Source organism: Solenopsis invicta, chromosome 15 (assembly GCF_016802725.1).
Source record: "Solenopsis invicta isolate M01_SB chromosome 15, UNIL_Sinv_3.0, whole genome shotgun sequence".
NCBI lineage: Eukaryota > Metazoa > Arthropoda > Insecta > Hymenoptera > Formicidae > Solenopsis > Solenopsis invicta.
This window is the reverse complement of record NC_052678.1, coordinates 4668044-4688861: the sequence shown is the minus strand read 5'-3', so window position 1 is coordinate 4688861 and position 20818 is coordinate 4668044. Positions and strand designations below refer to the sequence as shown.

Here is a 20818-nt window from a genome sequence, read left to right as displayed (position 1 = left end):
TTTCGGGGCAACGGGCTGCAAAACGGGCGCGCATGGATTATCAGACTTATAACGCGGCAATTATCCGCGGTAAAAGCAGCTATCGAAATCCCCGGTAAAACAGCTCGTAATTACGATAACCGGACGGCAAGGGGAGGCGGTTCTAAAAAATTGATTTGCGGCACAACAGGCGCGGCCGCGGAATGGCGTTCCGCATAAATACCAGGCGACATTCAAAGGCCCGTAGAGTTAACGCTCGCATGAATTTGCAAAAGCCTCTTTAGCGTATGGCAACGGCAACGACGGCGCACGGCGGCGGCGGCGGCGGCGGCGGCGGCGGCGAGGTCGACGGGGAGCAGATCACGCAATATTTACAGGCGTATACGGTAGCCGCGGGCTAATAATCGCGCATGGCTCACGTCAAACCGCCGGCCGTCATTGTCATATATTTGGTCGACAATGCCGATGATCACATTAATGCCGCGAATGCAAATATTTGGCCCGGTATAACCGTCGAGGCGTTCGCAACGGTCAACTGTGTATGGTTCGCTCCGCGTGGCGCGGCGCGGCGAGGCGCGGCGGCCACGCGGCGGCTCCGGATTAATCATTTTTTAATCCGTCGGCTTTTCAGCCGATCGATCGTGAATCACTCCTTGTTAAATGTCAATACGGGTTTCATCATTGTCTCGGTCTCGCGCCAATTAGCGGTTCATTGGACTGATTTGACAATGGCATTGATTTAAGCGTATTCGCGTGGAGCTATTTCCCCGGACGCCTCGTCGAACGCCATCGTCGTCGAAAGGACGCGTCCGTGCGAGTAAATGCATAAAGGAAAAAAAGAAAAGCCATGTGGAAGCGTGACCACGGAGAGAAATGAAAAATTTCGCGAACGGGACACGGGCGAGGGGAAACGCGCTAATGCGAGCCGCGTTTTCCGTGCTCCCGAATATTCAATATTGCACGCGACCCGCGGACGCCGGGCGGCGCGACGCGACGCGGCGTACCGAATGAGAAGTTTATATTTCGCCGCTAACGCGACGATAAATCCGTGAAATTGAAAATAGAGAAACGCGCGCCGGGCATCGCCGGAAGAAGAGGAGGGGAACGAGGGGAGGAGGAGGAGAATAAAAAAATATATATATACAAACGATCGCAATATCGCGCCGGAATATAAAACCGTATGAGGACGCATTTCTTACAAGCCGCACGCTCTTTCGTTCAACGCGCTTTGAGATCATACTTCCTTTGACCGTGGCACGCCACGTATAGAACATAAACAAATTTGTGATCTTTACAACTCTTTGTAAAACTCTTGCATTCGAAATTTCTTTGTAGAAACACGCGAGGGCGTTTGTTGTTGCAAAACCGACGTGGTGATACGTTGTTCGGTTGCACGTCACAATTTTCCTCCCCTTTCGCCTCGTCTCTCTCTCTCTCTCTCTCTCGTATACAGAGAAAAGCATTTTCCGCGTGTTATTTTCGAAATGTTAAGTATTGAAATGAGATTTATATAACGTTAAATAAACATAAACTTGCTTACATGAAGAATTCTGTATGCATAGTATAAAGTTTTATCAAAAGAAATGTATTCTCATTATTTAATCATAGTTTTCATGAGAGGATCTTTGAGAATTAAAATCTTTTAACACTATTATTATCACAACAATCATATTGTGCTTTTTAGATAATATATTAAAATAAAAATAAAAATAATATATCTTGCTGAAATTTAAGAATTCAAAAATAAATAATATAATTTTGTTAAAATTGATTAAATTCTTTAAAGATATTAAATTATATACAAACAAGATTGTCATTATTTCACATGGCAAATAATATAATTTCTCGCGTATATATGTATAGCGATTATTAAATAAAACAGGGTAACTCCGGTATTCACGCCGCAAAAGTAAAAAAAATAAAAGGATTGGAGATAACTTGCTAGCAATCATTCTGTTATATCAGTAATGTATTGTAATTTTAACTTTTTATTTTTAATGTTAACAAAACCATTGAGTTAAATCAATTTGTTAATGTGACGAGTGGCGCAACAATGTATTACAATTTACGTAAAATAATTCTCTCTACAGGAAGTGTAAAAAGTTTATTAATTATTTCAAGGCACGTAAGTGTAGAGAGATATGCGTAAAAGATGAACTACACAAAAATACAAGTGTTTGAGTCTTGTAATCTTTGTCTAATTTGATTGTTGTAAATCCCACCACTTTTGATATACGGCAAAAATGAAAGAATTTTTAAAACTTTTTTCTAAATATATAAGAAAATAAATATTTTGCATTTCTAATTTTTTTTTCTATTAGACAGTACAAAGTTTTTATTGGTATAATTGACTTTTTTTAGACATAATAAATAATACTTGATAAATTGAGTTTTTGATCGGTGCGGCGTATATACCAGAGACGTAAATTTGCGAAAACGCAAATTGATGTTTAAAACTCGCTAATGAGTGCGTGAATGTCGAGATCGCAAAAGCGCGAAGTGAAAACAGTGTATTCTTTGATGAATTAATTCTCGATTTTTCGCGTTACCGCGCGCACGCGCGCATCTTTTCGCGAGAAAATGAAAAAAAATTGCTGTAATAATGAATGGAATTTTAACGCTAAAGGGGGCACACACAACGTGAAAGCGGTTCGAAAGAATGTGAAATATGCGCCAGCGGCCTTTACACAACGTTCCGTAATTAGTCAGCTCCAGAGAAAAAAAAATGTACGCAACTGTGCGGCATATTCATCGTGATGCGCGCGTACACCAATTGGGACAAAGATTTCTCGGATGCCAACTGCGCGGACGGCGCGCGGCAGGACTTGAACTGAAACGGGGCTATAAACTAATATCTTTTTTAGCAGTCGACAAAATGACTCCTCAAGTGCGCAAGGCCCACCCATGGTGTGCATTAGTCGTAGAGTGAATAAAAATTCCCCCCAAAAAAGAAATGGAATCCTTTAATCAAATTGAATTGCTGCAATATTCTCATAGAGAAATTGTGTAAAGAAAAATTCAATGCAGAGTCACATTAAATTTCAACGTTAATTCTTGAATATATTTTGTAATACTTCCTTTTTGGATGATTTTATGGGAAAGTATTGCTATCCGCAACTTTTCAATTCTAACAATTAAATACTGTAATAGTTAATAAAGCTCAATATTAATAAACGGTACTGTACGCCACGTGCCTTGATAATTTCCTCCAATTGTCCTTTTCTCATCCAATGAATTCTCTTTATCAAATTAAAACTCACAAGTAGACAATTGTTTTTGGATATTGCGTAATTGGCGCGCCCCTTAATATTTTCCATCTCCCGCTCGTAACGTTGTAACAATTAACTTTTTCCGATAAAGAACGAGCAAAATTTCCAAAAGAGACCTTTAAAAATCGTTTGAAACGTACGAGGCCGTCCCGTGTATAACGGTGGAGTAATGAAATTTTCCCGAAAATAAACGTTGAGTATAATCATTACACCCTGCCCATTAAAGAGGTACCGATAACGATAAAAATCAGCGTATCTCCGCGAGTAGATATCCTCATTATCGTTACATTTACGTTCCGCTTGCGAGCAATGAGAATCATTTGCGCTCGCGGATTCGGAATTTTCGGGATAGCAGTTGCATATCGACTTGTGTATTTTTACGCAACAACAAGGATCTCTCTCTCTCTCTCTCTCTCTCTCTCTCTCTCTCTTTTCTCTCTTTACCGCGTAAGCACCGTTGATAATGCACCGCGTATCATAACAAACACTCTTTTGAGCAAGCCCGCAGGGAAATATTATATTTCTACACAGAACGGAACGCGCGTGTAGACGCTGACTCCGCACGGATGCCGCCGCCGGAAATCGAATATCTCGCACATTCGTCGGCTCGCATTACATCAAATAGAGAATTCGATTATCACGGAGTCCATTATGGCGGATGTTAAGCTCGGAGATTGTAAGCCGAGTAAATTAAAAGTAGATGGATCGTTCGCGCGCGCACGCGGACGGATACAGCGGACGGCGGCCGAGGCGTACGCGAAGGCGGAAAGGTGATAACGATGGTAATGTTTAGAATATATGGATTACGGTTCCATCCATTACGTTCATACATCCGTGGCGTCCATTACGTGCCGCAAGACCGCCCGCCGCAATAGCGCTCGCACGGCTCTCACGCGCGCATTTCCCACTTCTTTCTGCCCCTTCGCTCTCGCGCCATATCGCGGCTGCAGCTGCAGCTGCAACTGCAACTGCCCGCGCGTTTCGCCCTGGTACGGTAACGGTTCACGCTATTTACAACGCGTAATACGTAAAGCAGCAACGCACCGTCCGTCCGTCGGGCCGTGCATGTTTTTATCCGTTTTCCGATAAAACGGAAAATATTTCAATTTTGATGTTCGAATTTTTGCCGGTCGCGTTTCCGGCTCGGGGGATGCATGCGTCCGACCGAAAACAGTTCGAACGCGAGCGGATATGAAGTCGCGACGCGTCCTATCCGCATTTATCCCCGAGATTGCACCAATAAACGGACGGATCGACGATAATCGCGAGAAACAGCAAAGTACGGGGCTAGGATAATCCTGGAATAATCGTCGGACGGTTCCGTGATTTATTTTGTTCTTCGGTGTTCCCGAGAGATAGTCGAATTTGTAGAAAGTTTGCAGCGATCGAGGCAACGCGTAGTTTCCATCAGAGAGAGAGAGAGAGAGAGAGAGAGAGAGAGAGAATTTTAGATTCTCATTAAATTACAAATAATTCCGTTATAATTTCAAATTGTTATTTAGTTAATTCCATCTTTCATAATTTATTTTACGTGATGAAACGTAACGCCGATGGTAGATCGATGTCGTATAAAGGTTGGCAGAGAGCGCAATGGAAGGCTCCGCCTTCCCTTGGCATTTACGCGCGCGTCCATTACAAACATGCTGTACAATAAAATTAATTAAACCGGTATTTAATTAATTACTCGAAATCTGACAAATTTTCCGCTTCCTGCACACACCGGCGCAAATTGTCCCTGTGAATTTCGGAGAAATTCAAGCCCCCGTAGGCGAGTAGCGTTTATTATCGGCGCATTCCACGATTGCCGCCGCCGAATACACACAAACTTCTGTTCGTTATTGCACCATTATTCCCCCTATTCCGCCGTTAACGTTTGCCTCCTACTGCTGTTCGGAGATTAGAGAAGTACACTCGGCCCCCGTCATTACCTAACAATATATTGTGCATCGTGCGACTGAAATTACGTCATCCATTACGTATCAACAGCTATCGCGAAATAGTGTTACGTCTGTATTACACCCTTACATTAACAATACTCTGCGCGACTAAAATTTACAAGATATCAGCGTCACGACGATGGAAATTGCAATTTTTGATCTACACCTCGCCGATTCTTGCTCGGGCTTTCTCTCTCTTTCTCTCATTTTAAAATGAGAATATATGTACATGCATAAAAGTGTGCCGCGCCAAATATATCGATATTGAGGAAGTAATATCGATAATATTGGATGTCCCGATATCTGCAACTTTATGACGAATGGATTAAGGCAATCCGCTTTCACGCCCCGACAGATAAACAGTAGCAAAATATGCTCGCTCACCGAGATGTGTAAATAAGCAAAATCGGGGAAAATCGGGAAATTCGAAAATAAGTCCCCCTCCTCCCCCTTGCCCCCGGCTTTGGCAGCCGATGAAAGAAAATCGGCGTTTCAAGTTCTACGCCGAATTGAAACTGGGACGAATCAGCCCGCCCGCGCATCAGTTGCGACGGAAGTTTTAATGAGAGCCGAATGAAACGAGGATGCCGTTGTAACGGTTATTTTAATTGCTGACGTCTAAAATAAGGAAACCGTGCCATTGAATGCCAGAATAAAGGCGATCGAACGTGTAAAAGGGGATAAAATCGAACGAAAAAAAAAGAGACTTTATTTTAGCCACGGCAGAAGGTCGAATGTTGCGGTCAATTGATCTCGGAATAGTTTTGGAGACTATTAATATAGTAATTTCTTCGTCAAAAATGCACACACACACACACACACACACACACACACACACACACACGTGCGCGCGCGCGCGCGCCGGAAGCCCAATGTTAAATTTCTGTTGCCTGCCCGTTCGTTATTTTGCGAAATTGTGCTTTGAGCTAACAAGTTAATAATATATACAATAATCTAATACAAATTAGGACAAGAGAGAGAAAGAGAGGGTGCGGAATGTTCAATGGCAAGCTTCCAAAATCGATTCGCGAAAGTTCAGGAAAAGCTGCGGTCGTTATCGCAATCAAACTGCCATAACATTTCTGTGCGAAACGTGACGGTTTTCTCTTCGTTGTCGGTGCTATTCTAAGGCTTTGTGACCACAAACTAACCGAAAAAATTTCTGGATCCAATGCTTTTATCTTTTTATGTACCATAAAATGAAATTGATATAAGGACATCATATAATTATTGTTGAAGGGAGAGGGAATAGTTTATTGTCAATTAGAAAAAAATTCTTAAATCTTAGAATAAAATAATCTTCATGTTGTTTAATTAAAATTAATTTTTTCAGACGGATTTAGATTAGACAATAGAAATTTTATTAGACAATCTCAAAATTTTTTCATTTAATAATAGATTATTTTGAAGAAAAAAAAAATTTTTTTTAAAATTCTATTCTAATAAAATATCACGAAAACTTACAAAAAAGCTTACTTCACAGATATTAAAAATACTTCGTCCTGCAGAGTAAAAATTTACAAGAGTTTGTTAGGGTAGGCTACTGGGCTTTTCATGGACGTGTTAAAGAGACTAGGCAGTAAAAAAAAATCAATTTTTTTTATTGTATTTTTCGAGAGTACTATCTTTCTCTTTTTATGTTACATTTATAGACACTAAGGCACTAACATTGTATCGTACAAGGTGTAATCGTATTTTGAAATCTGTCAAAAGTTTAAGTGCGTTTTTCTTGAAATTTTTTCTCTTGCTTTTACTCTGATTACAAACAGACCGATTTGAAAAAATTCTGAAATGTATAAAACATCTGTCATTTGCAAATTTCCGAAAAATCTATAAAAATTCGAGTTTTTAAAAAAATTCAAAAGTCACATGTCTTAACAAAAAATTATTTTCTCGCAAAAATTGTTATTTTTTGGTCGGCATTTTAATAATTTTATTCTGATCCGTTTTTTAAAGGTTTGGCCGGAAACTACAAATTTGACGGACAATATCTCACTGTTTAAACTCTGTATCACTACAAAAATAAAAAATCATTTTTAAAATTTATTTCTTTGCAATTGATCAAATTGCACAAAAAAATCTTTATCTTTAAGCGATTTAAATGCCTAGTCCTTTTAATTATAATGCATCAAGTCGAATCTTTTTTTACAAAAGAGCGATTGTCCACACGATCCCCTAGAAATATTCCAAATTATATAGTGACTAATCATCGTGCGTTATAATAATAAATGTGCGAGCACATTTTTATTCTAAATGTAAGAATATATTAGCTGAATTATTCTTGTCCCAAAATAACAAGCTAATCTTATTTTATTCGATAGAAATTCTCAATCTCGTCTTAATATTGCTTTCTCTTTATACCGCAGAAGGTTGCAACAAGACTAAAGAGTATGGGAAAGAATATTTTTAATTTTGTTATTAGAAATCCTTTCTGAGAGGGCATATACATGAGAGATCGTTCCGTGTGTGCCGCCGCGCTCGCGAAGAAAATCCCGCGGGAAATCATTCGGCGCGTGCATTCTACATCTGCAATCGATACGTCCGTGTACGCGTATAGTACGCGGCGTGCGGCCGCGTCCGTCGCCGACGAGCGCCCGAAAGACACGGCGTTGTTATAACTTTTGCAATCAGACCGACCGTGAGTTATCGGAGGTTCCTGTTTGAGCCGAACATTTTTCCACGGCGGAAACTCAGAATAACGCGCGTATCGCGCTGATCAACGCTGCTCTTAATTATGGCGCGTCGAGAAAGAGAGAAAAAGAGAAATGTTCGCGAAATTGCGTATTATCTCCCTCAACTGCGAAGAAATTGAATAAAGATACGTATCGATGAATAATTGAACATAATCGTATTACCTTAAATTAAAAACGAGAAGGATTGTAATCGATTGTCTCGGTGCACGCAGGAAAAATCACAGGTTCCCGTTAAAAAGGGGAATATACAATTAATGAATTAAGAATGATTCACCGGCGCAAATTATTATCATCCGACGCACAACGCGAAGTTTTGATTTAATTTGATTCATTAAAGTTCCGTGTAATTGAAACTTGAAATTGAATGAGTCTGCCCCTCATATTAGCGAGCGATTGTAATGCGATGAAATTAATGTGCCTCGAAATACGTGTTATTCGATATGCGATTACGCGAATCGGATATATAATTATTCAATAACGGCTGAATTATTAATAGAATGTTATATGATAAAATTACGGAAAAAGAATTGCAATTCTTAAATTTCGTAACGTCCGCGTAAAATAAATTTTGGAGCCTCGCTGGCGCGGCCGCGCGTACCCTATCCCCCTCCCCTCCTCCCCCACCCCTCTCGCTGCTCGACGCGATTTTTTCCCATTTCATTGATTTTTGTAAATTATTCTCTTTATGTACAGACACGCTCAAATTGGCGCGTAGTTTGATTAAAAAAACTTTTGTTTATTGTGGACAAAGAGCATTGTGCGTCGCAATCTCGATGACGTCGAGCTTGCATAACGCGAATTCACGTTTACTCATCTATACGCGACTCGCAAAAGCTATCGTTAATATTTTATTTGTCCCTCCCTGTTTCTCTCCCCCGCATTGTGTTACGCAGCCGGCTCGCTGCACTTACACCGCCGAAATGGGATTGCGTTGTGAAAGGGCACGGGGAAAACGTATATCCGCCGACGTACTCGGTCTCGGAATAGCCATTGTCGCGACTTCCGGTTCGCGTACAATGAGAAAACTTTCGATAAGGGAGATTGTGACCTTAAACTTGCCTCGCCTTGCAGAGCGGTCCTGGGTCTAAGAGAGGATTATTCGCGGATGAAAAATTTGTACTCTCTCGTAACTGCTGAGAACTGTCGCGAATTACCGCGACAAATTTTTATTCTCGATAAAAAAATATTTGCACCCGTACAGTGGACTCATCCAGTACCTATTATACATTTTTTTTCTGTTTATAGCAAAAATATTAGTACAACGGCGAACTACAGGCTACAGCTTGAGCGTAAAGAGGGATTTTCGCGGCGCGAATGCTATCCTCTAATGACGTAAGATATGCGTCCGATTAAGCGATTATCCGTTCACTCTGTCCTAGATATCCAATGCGCGTTATTTCGAGGGTGCTCGCGTTAATTCACCTACGCGACCCCTCCTTAACCCCGTTTCGCTGCGGCACGTCGACTATGTGAATCAATTCGCGCCACTATTTGACAGAATCGCGCGCTACACAACGTTGCGTCTTTGATACGTTTGCACAGTATTTAGATTAATTTACTCTCGTAGATTCACTAATTCTTAGAATTTTTAAAGTTAGAAACAAATGGTTAAATCGAGTTCAAAATTAATTTACATTAGCGCAACCGGGCCTTTGACATTCCTAGCTGTCCCCGAAAACTGGAATATTAAAATATTTACGTGTGGAAAAAAAAGAAAAGAGAAATGGAAATACATTTTTATTATTAAACGTAATTTTGATGAATTACGATTCTTGCAGGCACTATAATTTTGCGTACAATTATCTTACGAGAGTCTACGTGAATTTAAATTCGTGCGTAATATTATAATATTAAAATATTTACGTGTAGAAAAAAAAAAGAAAAGAGAAATAGAAATACATTTTTGTTATTAAACGCAATTTTGATGAATCACGATTCGTATCAGGTATCACAAGTTTGCAAACAATTATCTCGCGAGAGTCCACGCGAATTTGAATTCGTACGTGACATTATAAAAAGAAAAGTTGATAGTCGTAATATTAATAGCGATTAAAGGCCCTGGAATCCGCCAAGAATGCTACCGTTGGGAATTGAGTGGAACGCGCGGAAATGCATCGTTCGCGCAACAATTTCGTTCAATATTTCGTTAGCAAGGAATCATTCCTTTCTTCTGCAGACATTCCTCTACACATTTCGAGCGTGGGCCCTCGATCCGACTCGTCCGTGCAAATTTACCTCCCCTCCCACCCCCTTCCGTAATCCAGAACGAATACACGGGATGTTTGCATTATATATTCTACTCGCGAAATCGGCTTTTCTCAGTCAACATTTTCATGGAGACTTAATCACATAGAACGTTAACTACAGAATTAAACCCTCCAATGTTACATATATAGATATGTAACTCACCGTATAATATTTAGATAAAATCAAACAGAAAGACCCGTTAAAAATTATAATCATCCAAAAGATTGTTCGCAAATTCGTGAGAAGGTGATTCTTCCTATTTATACGCACAGACATTTGTGCATAGAACGCACAGTCATCCGTTGTATTTTCCGTAATCTCCCTCTCGAAAAAGGGAGAACGGCAAGAGAATCAAGAAGAGGGGGGACGACGGGAGGAGAGAAAAAGAGAGAGAGAAGATGCCGGGAACAGCTCGTTATTAAATCGGACGCGACCCTTTGGCCGGTGGCCATCGTTCACGGATCCCGCGGGGATTCCCTCGCGCCGAGGGATTACAGGTGACCAAACTCCTCCCATTCCGTCGCACTCATTCCATCCCATTCCGCAAAAGCTGCCCATTACCGCCGGCGTATTGATTGATGTAACAGTTATTAATTCGCGTGCTCGATTATCGCCGCCGCCGCCGCCACCGCCGCCGCCGCCGGCCGGTGTCTCCGCGGTTTCTGTAATGCAATAACGCGCGATAACAGGAGAAACGCAATTCCCGCGTCGCGGCGATCCGTCGTTATTCATTTAGACACGACGGCTCGTGGGGGCGCAACATCCCCTTCCTCCCCCCGCCTCTCCATCCCTACGACCGCGAGACGGCGAGAGAGTGTCTCGATGTCTGACGGGCGAATCGGAGTTTACGGGCGAAAAGGTTCGAACTTATTCCCTTCATTCGCCGGCGCCGTTGCGGGGCGGACTTCCGCGAAAAATGGATAGGGATTTCCGCGAAAGTTTCTCTGGAAGTTGCCTTGGATTTTTCCTCTTTCGGAAAATATGTTTCGTATCGCGGCCGCAACGATTGCAGTTCCGGAGTCGCGCAATTATAGTTACGCGCGAGAGATCAATTTTTCTCAACCCGAGGAGTTCGTTACTCGTGTGGCGAGGGTGTTTATCGGCGGTGAAATGAATTTCCCCGCTCCTCCCCGCACTGTGGGACCTACGAAAGGGCGCATTTTTTTACAAGATCAAGCGGCAAAAATTAATGACACAAATGTTTCTAAAGAAAGAAAGAAAGAAATTTTAAAACTGGTTTAAGTGACCAAGAATTTTCGAAAGAACATTCTTGGAAAAGGCATTTTCGTGCTTTTTAAAAGTTTCCTTAATTATAATTAACGCAAAATAACAATTACGTTTATATTAAATTATTTGTAATCTGCGTGCGAGAATTTCACAAATCCTATAAAAAGGTTTTAGAGTGCACATTGTGCACTTGCGCGCGTGGCCGGTGCGATATATAAACTGGGACTGTTAATGCCGGCTGCATTATTAATCGCTACAAATGCATCCTGATGTGACTATAGGGCCATGCAGGCCACGAGCAGGCTTTCAATGCTCTGTCATAGGCGTCGCCCATTAGCGAGATAACTTTTAATATCCTTGTGCCGCCGAGGACGCACAACGTTATCAAAGATACCATCGCAAAAAATAAAGAAAAAAAAGTATCCTTCTCTCATTTTTTCGTCCGTTTGCTCGCCTCCAACGCAACGTCCAATCTCATCCTGCATTAACATGAACAACGAGAACGGTGTAATTCAGAGTAAACCCCCGAGATAAATATCACGCGAAACTTCGTCGATTACTGCGAAACAACCCCTATCATCCTCTACAACGAGGTAGTATGCACAAATTTATGCAGTCACGAATGCAGCCGTGACATATGTTTAAGTCAGACTTTTCCACGAGGCTAAAATTTTTCTACTCGACCTTTCGGCATCGATCTTCGAATGGCAAGAGGCACTTCTCTCGCGAATTGTAATATCAGTCGGAGTATGCGAAAGCCGCAAATGTTTTCACGTGTGTTTGAAAAGTGCATGACAATCGGAATAACCGGTCCGTGCAACGTTAACCCTTGTAATTGCACGTTTTAGTAGAGTCGATTCGCTTCCAGCGAATTCAAGGCGTAAAACAACTCGCACGCCGCGCCGGAGCGCTTGTTCGTACACGAACGAACAAGTGGAACGATCGAACCGAGACATTAGACGGTTGCCAGCGGCCATTAATCATACAGGACGAGGAGGCAGGTGATTAATGTTTCCCTCTGTGCGCGCGCTAACTTCGATCCCCTCCCCCCTCCCTTTCATCGCCCATTTTCACACACACTCTCTCTCTCTCTCTGGTTTTCTTCGAGTCACCGTTCTTCCCGGATTCCCGTCGCGCCGTTTCCCATCCGCGGAGAGCACACCGCGAAACTGCCGACCATGGCCGAGCGATTAATTCACGATATCCGTCGCTTTGCTTATCGCCCCTGTCGTCTCGAGCTCTCGCGAAACATCCCGTTTTGCACATTTCGATAATTCCACCAATGGCTTTCATTAAAAAAAAATATCACGTGGAATGCGCGCGCGCGTTGTATAAAAAACATTTTACTGAATGTAAAATTTAGATGACGGTCCATTTGTAAAATCCATCATCTCATATTTATAATTCACGATTCAAAATAATTTTCATTATGTAAACCACAATATTAATTTATATATGAAGCTCCAGCCGATTTTGCAATGCTAGAATAAAGCATCGATTTTAGAATATATTGAATTTATCTTTTAATAGTACGTGTAATTTCGTTGAATATTGACTTCATGTGACGTCTCGTGGATTTATATTTTCAAAAATACCTTCTACATCTGTACAATTATTTTATATTCGTAAATCAATTATAAACTTTTATAAAATCTGCCAATGTAAAAGTAAAACGAGAAGCTTATCAAAAAATAAAACCTTTCATTATATGCAATTGCAGTTTATTAAGTATTTTTTTTCTTTAAACGCCTGGAATGATTAACAACTTGAAAAAAAGAGAAAAAAAATGAGAGGAGAATAATTAAATCTGCTGCATTTTATAAAATCACCCTACGGCGCCAGTGATGCCTGCGGTCGCTGTTTCATACTAGCACGGGCCTTAATAAGACGAGATTTAGAGGGTCCCAGGTGGCAGAATGGGCCCCAGCAGTGCCAGTTTATGTCGTCGTGTACCCCGCCGGAGTTCTCGGGCCATTTAACCGGGACGTAAATGTTAAAAGCCCGCCCCGTCTCTCCCCTTTATGCCCCGCGCGCATCCGCGAACGTTACGACCGGTTTTATATTCAAGCTTCGACCCCCAGACCCGCGGGGTTTCGCGGGTGGGAAACAATGCACGATGCACCCTCCCGGCGCATCGTGGAAAAAAGGCGCAGAGCAGAAATTACTGCGAAGAAATGGCTCACTATCGTTTCACGAGTTTCCCTCCCACTGACCCATGCGTAATCGAATTTATAAAAGAATTCTTAGTGCCATCTATCATGCACTCAAACTTATTTTTATGGGACGAAAAGTGAAATTAAGACAGAACGGATTCTGTAAACAGCTAATCTGAAGAAAGTATATTTCCGTTAACTTGCTCATTATTCGTCTAATAATACCAACGGAATATATTAATAGATATTAAAAAATATTAATCTTTCAATATTAAATACGAAAGATCATAAAATACATTGTATAATTAAACTGCTCAATCCTAGTACTTACGCTGCAAGCTGCAATTCATTAAAAATGATTGCATGTTAACTCGAGATTTCCCTAAATTAGAAAAAACTCTGCGAAGAAAGTACAAGTTCAATTCCTTCCCCCCCCCCCCTTTGTACGGGATACTTCCTCGCTCATTAAGAATTTTCCGGCGCAAAAGGAGGCCGGTCGACTAATGGCATCGGTTGGATTAAGAAGTTTTTAGAACGCCACACCGGTTCCCGCTCCGAGAATACGCACCTAAACACCTGCACCCCTTTCTCACAACCCCCTAGGTCGCAACCCTTTCCTTCCTTTCCCGTCCCGGGGGTCGCGCGAGAAGTTTCCGCCCGGCGAGAAAGGACTTTTCGCGGCATTTAGCCGCCTCGGCTCGGGGGACCGTAAAGTTAAATATCGGAGGAGAATTTCTAAGGCGGGAGGACGCGAGAGGACGGAAGAAAACACCAACCGCCACCACGTAAATTGGCTTCGCCGCCGGAGGCGGTCGGTTAATCGCGCGAGAAGGTCGCGGCGACCGAGCAACAAACCGAGAACAAATAAAGAAGGAAGTTAAAATTCAATTCGGCTGGAAGAAACAATCGAAGTCTTGGACGCGAAGAACCTCGGGGAACTGCATTTGCGAACTGTTTCAGCTAAGTCAGGAGAAATCCAGAGAGACACATGGAAATTTCACGAAGCTCTTTCTTTTGTCTTAAAAAGAAACGAATAATGAAATTAACGAGGAAATGTACATCATCGTGTGTTTGTGCATGAGAATTTTTTACATATTTAAATAGATGCAAATACATTGAATATTTATTTACAATAGAGCTTCCATTGTTATTTTAATTTATATTACGATCTCCAATCTATTACACTGAAAACAAAGTTGTTAAGTTGACTAAAATTTTCAACCGGATTAAACTTCTTCAATTGAAGTATTTACGTATTTAAATTAAATATGTAAATGTTTAAATCAAAGTTCAAGTATTTTACGTAGTTGAATTAAATACATAAATATTTGAACTGAAAAAATTTAAGTCAAGTTAACAACTTTTTTTTATCAGTGTATGTATTATAAACGTTGTAACTTTGAATAATAAAATAATGAATATAAAATATATAAATAATATATATTTATAATATAAAAATGTACATAAATAAAAAAAAACAAGAAAATAGAGATTTCAAGACAATATTTAATTATTTAAAAAAAAGACAGAATACACGCTTTCCTCGTGAGCGTCGCGTCGCGTCGTATTACGTGCAGTAGAACGAGTCAAGCTTTCATCAGACTTCGGCAAAGCGCGCGCAGTGTACACAGAATGTATTCAATAAACACACTCGCGTCATTAAAATTTCAAGGCCTGCCGTAACATTAAACAATTAAAATTTCAAGGCTTTAAGACGGCTCGTACAAACGATTATGAGAATTCCGATTTGTAAATCTCTTTGTAATTCTCTCGCGCAAGGTTACGTGATGAAAATCGAGTATAAAGTTGAACGTTTATTTCCCCGGCACGTACTTTCATCGGGTTAAATTAATCATCCCAACGGTTCATCCGGATTTCTCGGAGATAAGTGTCACTCTGTATGACAGAATTTTCTTTTTAAATCATACGATACCCCAGGCAGATCAAGAAATCCCCCGTCTGAGCAATAAGTAAGCTCCAGGCGGCTGGCTTTGACGCGGGTTAATCTTTCGAGCTGATTACAAGTCGCGAACAGCCGGACACAAATCCAGTTCCGTTCCTGGCCAGAACCGTCGGTGTAAGCCTACTTACACAGCCGAACATGTAGCCGGCCAATCGTCGATTGGTAATCCGGGAATGTTTTCTGCCCGGTCCATTATCGGCTTAGCGTGGCTCCAGCGCTACTCTCTTCGTTCCGCAACGACCTGATTCCACGCGAGAAGAAAAAAAAAGGAAAACGCCACCCTATATACCAGGCGTCCCGGATAAATCGATAGTGTTAAAGATAGTTTCCTTACACGCCACTTCGCATTCGCAATTCCACGAAGACAAAAATCCTCTTGTCGCACGATCGACTCGATAACGTAACGCGATTCCTGCTGAACCTTTCAGCATGAATAATTGTGATTTGCGAACTATATATTTTTCGACAATGCCAATTGCATCGCACTGTCGCGCTCTGTCTATTTTTCAAAACGATCGTTCATGCATATTTCCCGGCAATTTTAATTTGTAGCCGCGCTCATTCAGCGAGACAATACAAATTTGTCACGCAAACGCAAATAAAAATTTATTAGGAAAAAAAATGTGTACGATTGGACGCCGTGGTCGTTTTAGCGTTTTACAAAAACGACACTTTACAAAAACGACTAAGGGCAAAAGCGATAAGCGTAAACGTCCAATTTTTAAAGTTGCGCAAGAAGGAACGGCCTTCGTGTACGCGCACCACTACCGCCATCACCGAGGATATTATTCGCGGCGCTATTGAGCACGCTTAAAAATGCATGGGCCACTCAACCCGGACCGGAAGCACTCCGGTTATTCTGTTATCCGGTATCCTCGGGGATAAGGCTCGCCCACCCTTAATGATGACCAGCAATATTTGCTCCTTTGTTTTCCCACCGAGAGGAAAATAATGCGCCGTCTCGTGCATTAGCGCGTCCCTCGCAAGATTACGAGGTGTTTTATTTTCATGAACGAGAAAATTGCACGGGGGAAGTAATGAAAAAGTCATACGTTACGATCAAAATGATTCATTCAGCTCCTTCTTGAGCTCCTTCTTGAGATTAGAAAGCATTATTTTCGAAAGTCGTACAACATAAACTTCTCTACAAAAATATCTCTCTCTTTCTCTCTAAAAAAAAGGGGACTATCAATTTGATTAGTCCATAAAATTTTTTTTTATCTTTCGCTCCTTCGCCATGAGCGAATTCACTAGTTTTTAGAACGGGTATTTACATGAATCTGCATAGGTAGAGCCTGTTACCTCGGCGCGATGTTTAGAATTGAATTTGCCAATTTAATTTAATATTTTCAAACATTTCAATAACCAAGCAAAATGTCAATTCCGCGACAAGTGCAATTAGCGTCTTAGGAACGTCGGCGCAAAGTGACAATCCGGGACGATTCCGGTGCTCGCGGGCGGCAAGGAGGATTATTCTATAATTTTAACAATCAATTATTTAGAATCCAGTTATCTCGCGGCGGGGCTACCGGCGTATATTCAATTTTAAAACTGCAAACAGTCGCCGGGGTACCTCGCTGGCGACGAGGCACTCAATATGTAAAGCGCGATGTAACTTCGCCGCGCCGCGCGGATTAATCAAGCGGAATTCACGCCCGACTTGTAAACGTTGATCAAATATCCGTGAGCGAGTTAACGACCGCGGGATTGTCGCTACGAAATTCGACTAATTCAACTTCCCCGATGAGCGCGCGCGCATTTTTCGGCGGCGACATCCGTCGAAGTTAAATTACGTTAGCCCTTTCGTTTCCCGGCGTCCTCAATTAAGGGGCGCACCTTTCCCTTCGTCGGTAACACGCAAACACACAGTTTGCACGCGGAATTTCTCGGGTTTCCTTTGTTTTTTTTCTCGTTTTCATAATTTTACGACGGTCCACGGGGGCCACTCTCTCGAATCTGTGTCGATAAAAAAAAATTCTCCAAAAAAATTCCCGCAACACGTGACAGTCGCGTAGAAGCTCGTGAAAAATTTCCACCCTTTCCTAACGTATATACGCGTACGTACTTGAATATGTATATAATTCATCGTCGCATTACACGCGATACTGCATTCAGCGTGTGCCGACTGCGACCGCTTTCAATATAAAACGAAGAAATAATAAATGAGCCGGCCGTCACGTACCGGGTGGTCCCCGGATGGTCTCGCTCACTCACCTGATAGAGTATGTCGAGGGTGATCGGGTAGAGGAGGTGCTCCACGATTACTCGCAGCACGGTGTTAGGTCCGCCCTGGGTCTCGCCGGCACCGGATACCTGATTTTGCCCGGCGATCGCGACCTGGTTGTTCGAGTTCTGTAACAAAGGAGAGTGAAAACGAATTAAGCAAGCTTCGTAGAAACGAACTGATTGCGATCGACGCTCACGACGCGACGTCGCCCAAAGCGCTGAAGATACAATTTGTCCAAGCTCCGAATGGCATAAATTTCATTTCACAAATGGGATCTCCATCGAACTTGGTCTTTCTGTATTTTCAGAACTATTATATAGGCAAGTAATTGAAGGCTCGCGTTAATTGTTTCAATGTTAGCGCCACAACACAATAATAGTATAATAATATTAATATAATAGAAGCGTGTGTAAAACAACCTTCAATTATGGCGAATAATAATAGGAATAATAATCGATGCGGTTGTTTTAAATCAACACGTATGAAGGTCTCTAAAAGCGTCGGTTACAAAAACGGTCCATTCTAATGTTTTTGATACGCAACGAATCACGATTATTAATATCGAACGGAATTTAAATCGCATACTGTGAAGCATTAATGAAATAAATATTATGAATTTTTTGTCCTGCGACACAGTGCGGAAAAATTACTTGCAGTGTTTAAAATTGAAACGCTTACATTGCGGAGGAATAAAAAAAAAAAGTTTGTTCGAAAATAACAAAAACCGTGTGATTTTAAATTATAATACAAATAAAGGTGTTTTATATAATACATCTTTTGTTCAGAATATCAAAAAAAGCTATCGAGAAAGTGAAATAATTGAAGATTCCCTGGTTTGAAGAATACATCATAGATGACCTTACTGACTTCGATGCGATGCATGATCCCTCTTCTTCGCACGATATAGAGATCAATTCTCTCTCTCTCTCTCTCTCTCTTTCTCTCTCTCGGCGTGTCTGCTGAGCGTGATGAAGCGGAATAGAAAATGATTTCTTTGAAGCGAGAGAGTAGCGGAAAGAGCGAGCGTCAGAAGAAAAACGGAGAGAAATGGGAGAGCAAACGAAAATAGATGCAAGAGTATTAAAATTGGACGCATACTGAGTGTAAAAACGAGGAGACATTATACTTTGTAAGTGAGAGCAGTATAATGGACGGTGGCGCTGCTGGGTTATTAAAAGGAACCGTGTCTTTTCCAAGTCCCGCCGAGTGAAACACCCGGTAAGTTCGACTCTAATATTAGATTGGAAGAAAAGCGCATTGGAAAATGAAATCGTAGCAATGCGGAAATCGCCGCTACAAGTTCTACAATAATCAGTTTGCAAGATCTTGCGTTCTTAATTTACAGGATAATTAATGCAAGATAAGAATATCACTTGCCGTGCTACACTCCGACCGGACGAGTAATTGAAAAAAAATGTTAAACGTTTATATAAAATACATGAAAAAATATATATATCTTTTCCCTTTGAGAGAGCTCGAGCTAATGCTCCGTCGCTTGCGAAAAATTTACTTATCGAAAAATCTAGAAAATAATATTTTTTTAAAAACTTAAAAAATACATGGCACTCCAGATAAATCCCTTAATTAATTTAAGAACGAAGCGATGCTGGAAATTTGACGGGGTTTCATTCTTCCGCACGTGCGAAATGCGTCTCGCGGACCTTCCGCCGTTTTCATCAGCTGCCGCTGCCGGTAAAGCTGTCAAAGTGAACTTTAAGGGGTACGACGCAGCGGACATTAGCATAAAATGCTAAAGAAACGTGCCGCATTAGAATTTCGATGTAGATTAAAGCGCGGCAGCACCCAACCGAGCGAGGCTCCTAAATCTGACTTCGTAAAAATAACTTCTCTCGAGCTGAGTATCCTAACGAAATTTCCACGACGGCGACGGCGACGACGACGACGGGAAATCGTTTCGCTTCCTAATTCGCGTAGAGTTGCTGGATAAATTCTTATGTGTAAATAACAAGCGAATCATTGAGTTATCGCAAAAAATTACCCATAAATGTTTTGCATAAGTGAAAATTAATTTTTTTAATTTTCCTATTCGACTCTAATCATTCAATTTTGATACTTAATGGACTAAAAGTTCTTAAGTACAAGAACAGCTTTAAACGACGAATGAAACAAGAACGGAGGGTAAAGAGAAACTGATCGCTGTTAAATTACAGCGTGTGCAACAACTGTTGCCATCTTCTATCGGTACACACAACTATTTTTCAGACGAGAATTTAGTAAGGAATATACACTTCCCGCGAGACAATGCACATGTCGCTTAATGGAGACACGCTCGACAAAAGCAACTTTGAAATAAGTGATAAACAAGAACTGAAACATAAGAACGCGCGCGCTTGCGAAAGAAACTCAATCGCGAACGTGCTACGCTTGAAGGGTGCAACGTTTAGCAATGTCTTGACCTCAAAAATACGACGCGCTGAGAAGGGGTGTAAAAGCAAGAGAGTAAAACCGAGAGCTACAAGATAGTACAGTTTTTCAACGGCGAACGATGATCGCAACAATTTAGAAGAGATAACCTCCCGAGTGCGTGGCGCGTAAACTATTTCAAGGGACGCTCGTAAACGCGAGAACTCTCGATTTTGCAACGGGTATTAAACTATATGCGCTTGAGCAGATTAAAATATCAAAAATTAAAATTAACTCTTTCCTTCATAGTTCTAAAATACTTAAAAAAAAAAAGTTTATATATATGCCTGATAAAATATTTCTCGTAATTTCTCGTAATCACGTGGATCATCTCAGGATGTATTTCAAGGAGAAAGAGATGTAAAATCCGCCGCATCTAAAAATGCTTCATGATTCTCAGGTGCATTTTAAATTTCTCAAAAAGAAGGAAGCGCCAGTAGCAGCAGCAGCAGCAGCAACGTGTGAATCTTTCTTTATGTAAAAAGTTGCACAAACTGTTTTCTCGCAGATGCGCGAGGTTACGCCGAGGCTAAATGAATAGTTAAATGGTCGGTGTTTCCTTCGCTGCGCGCGTTAGATCTTGCGCGGGATTTACGAGCGTGTTAAACCTCACCTCATCGCGACCCCGTTTCTCCACTCGACCGGCCGACCGTCAATCTGTAACACCGCTTCCGTTTTTGACGGGCAGTCCTCTCTCTC

At 41.4% G+C, this 20818-nt stretch overlaps 1 protein-coding gene across 22 annotated transcripts in view; it reads right to left on the bottom strand.

Annotated features, from left to right (window-relative positions):
• The window catches only part of LOC105207684 (polypyrimidine tract-binding protein 1), a 478610-nt gene that overhangs the window by 19498 nt on the left and 438294 nt on the right, over positions 1 to 20818 (bottom strand). For all 22 annotated transcript variants that reach the window (XM_039457815.1, XM_039457817.1, XM_039457821.1 and 19 more), the window contains one exon: positions 17683 to 17820. In XM_039457815.1, the coding sequence (XP_039313749.1) occupies positions 17683 to 17820 (138 nt within the window). The remainder of the gene's footprint in view (positions 1 to 17682; positions 17821 to 20818) is intronic.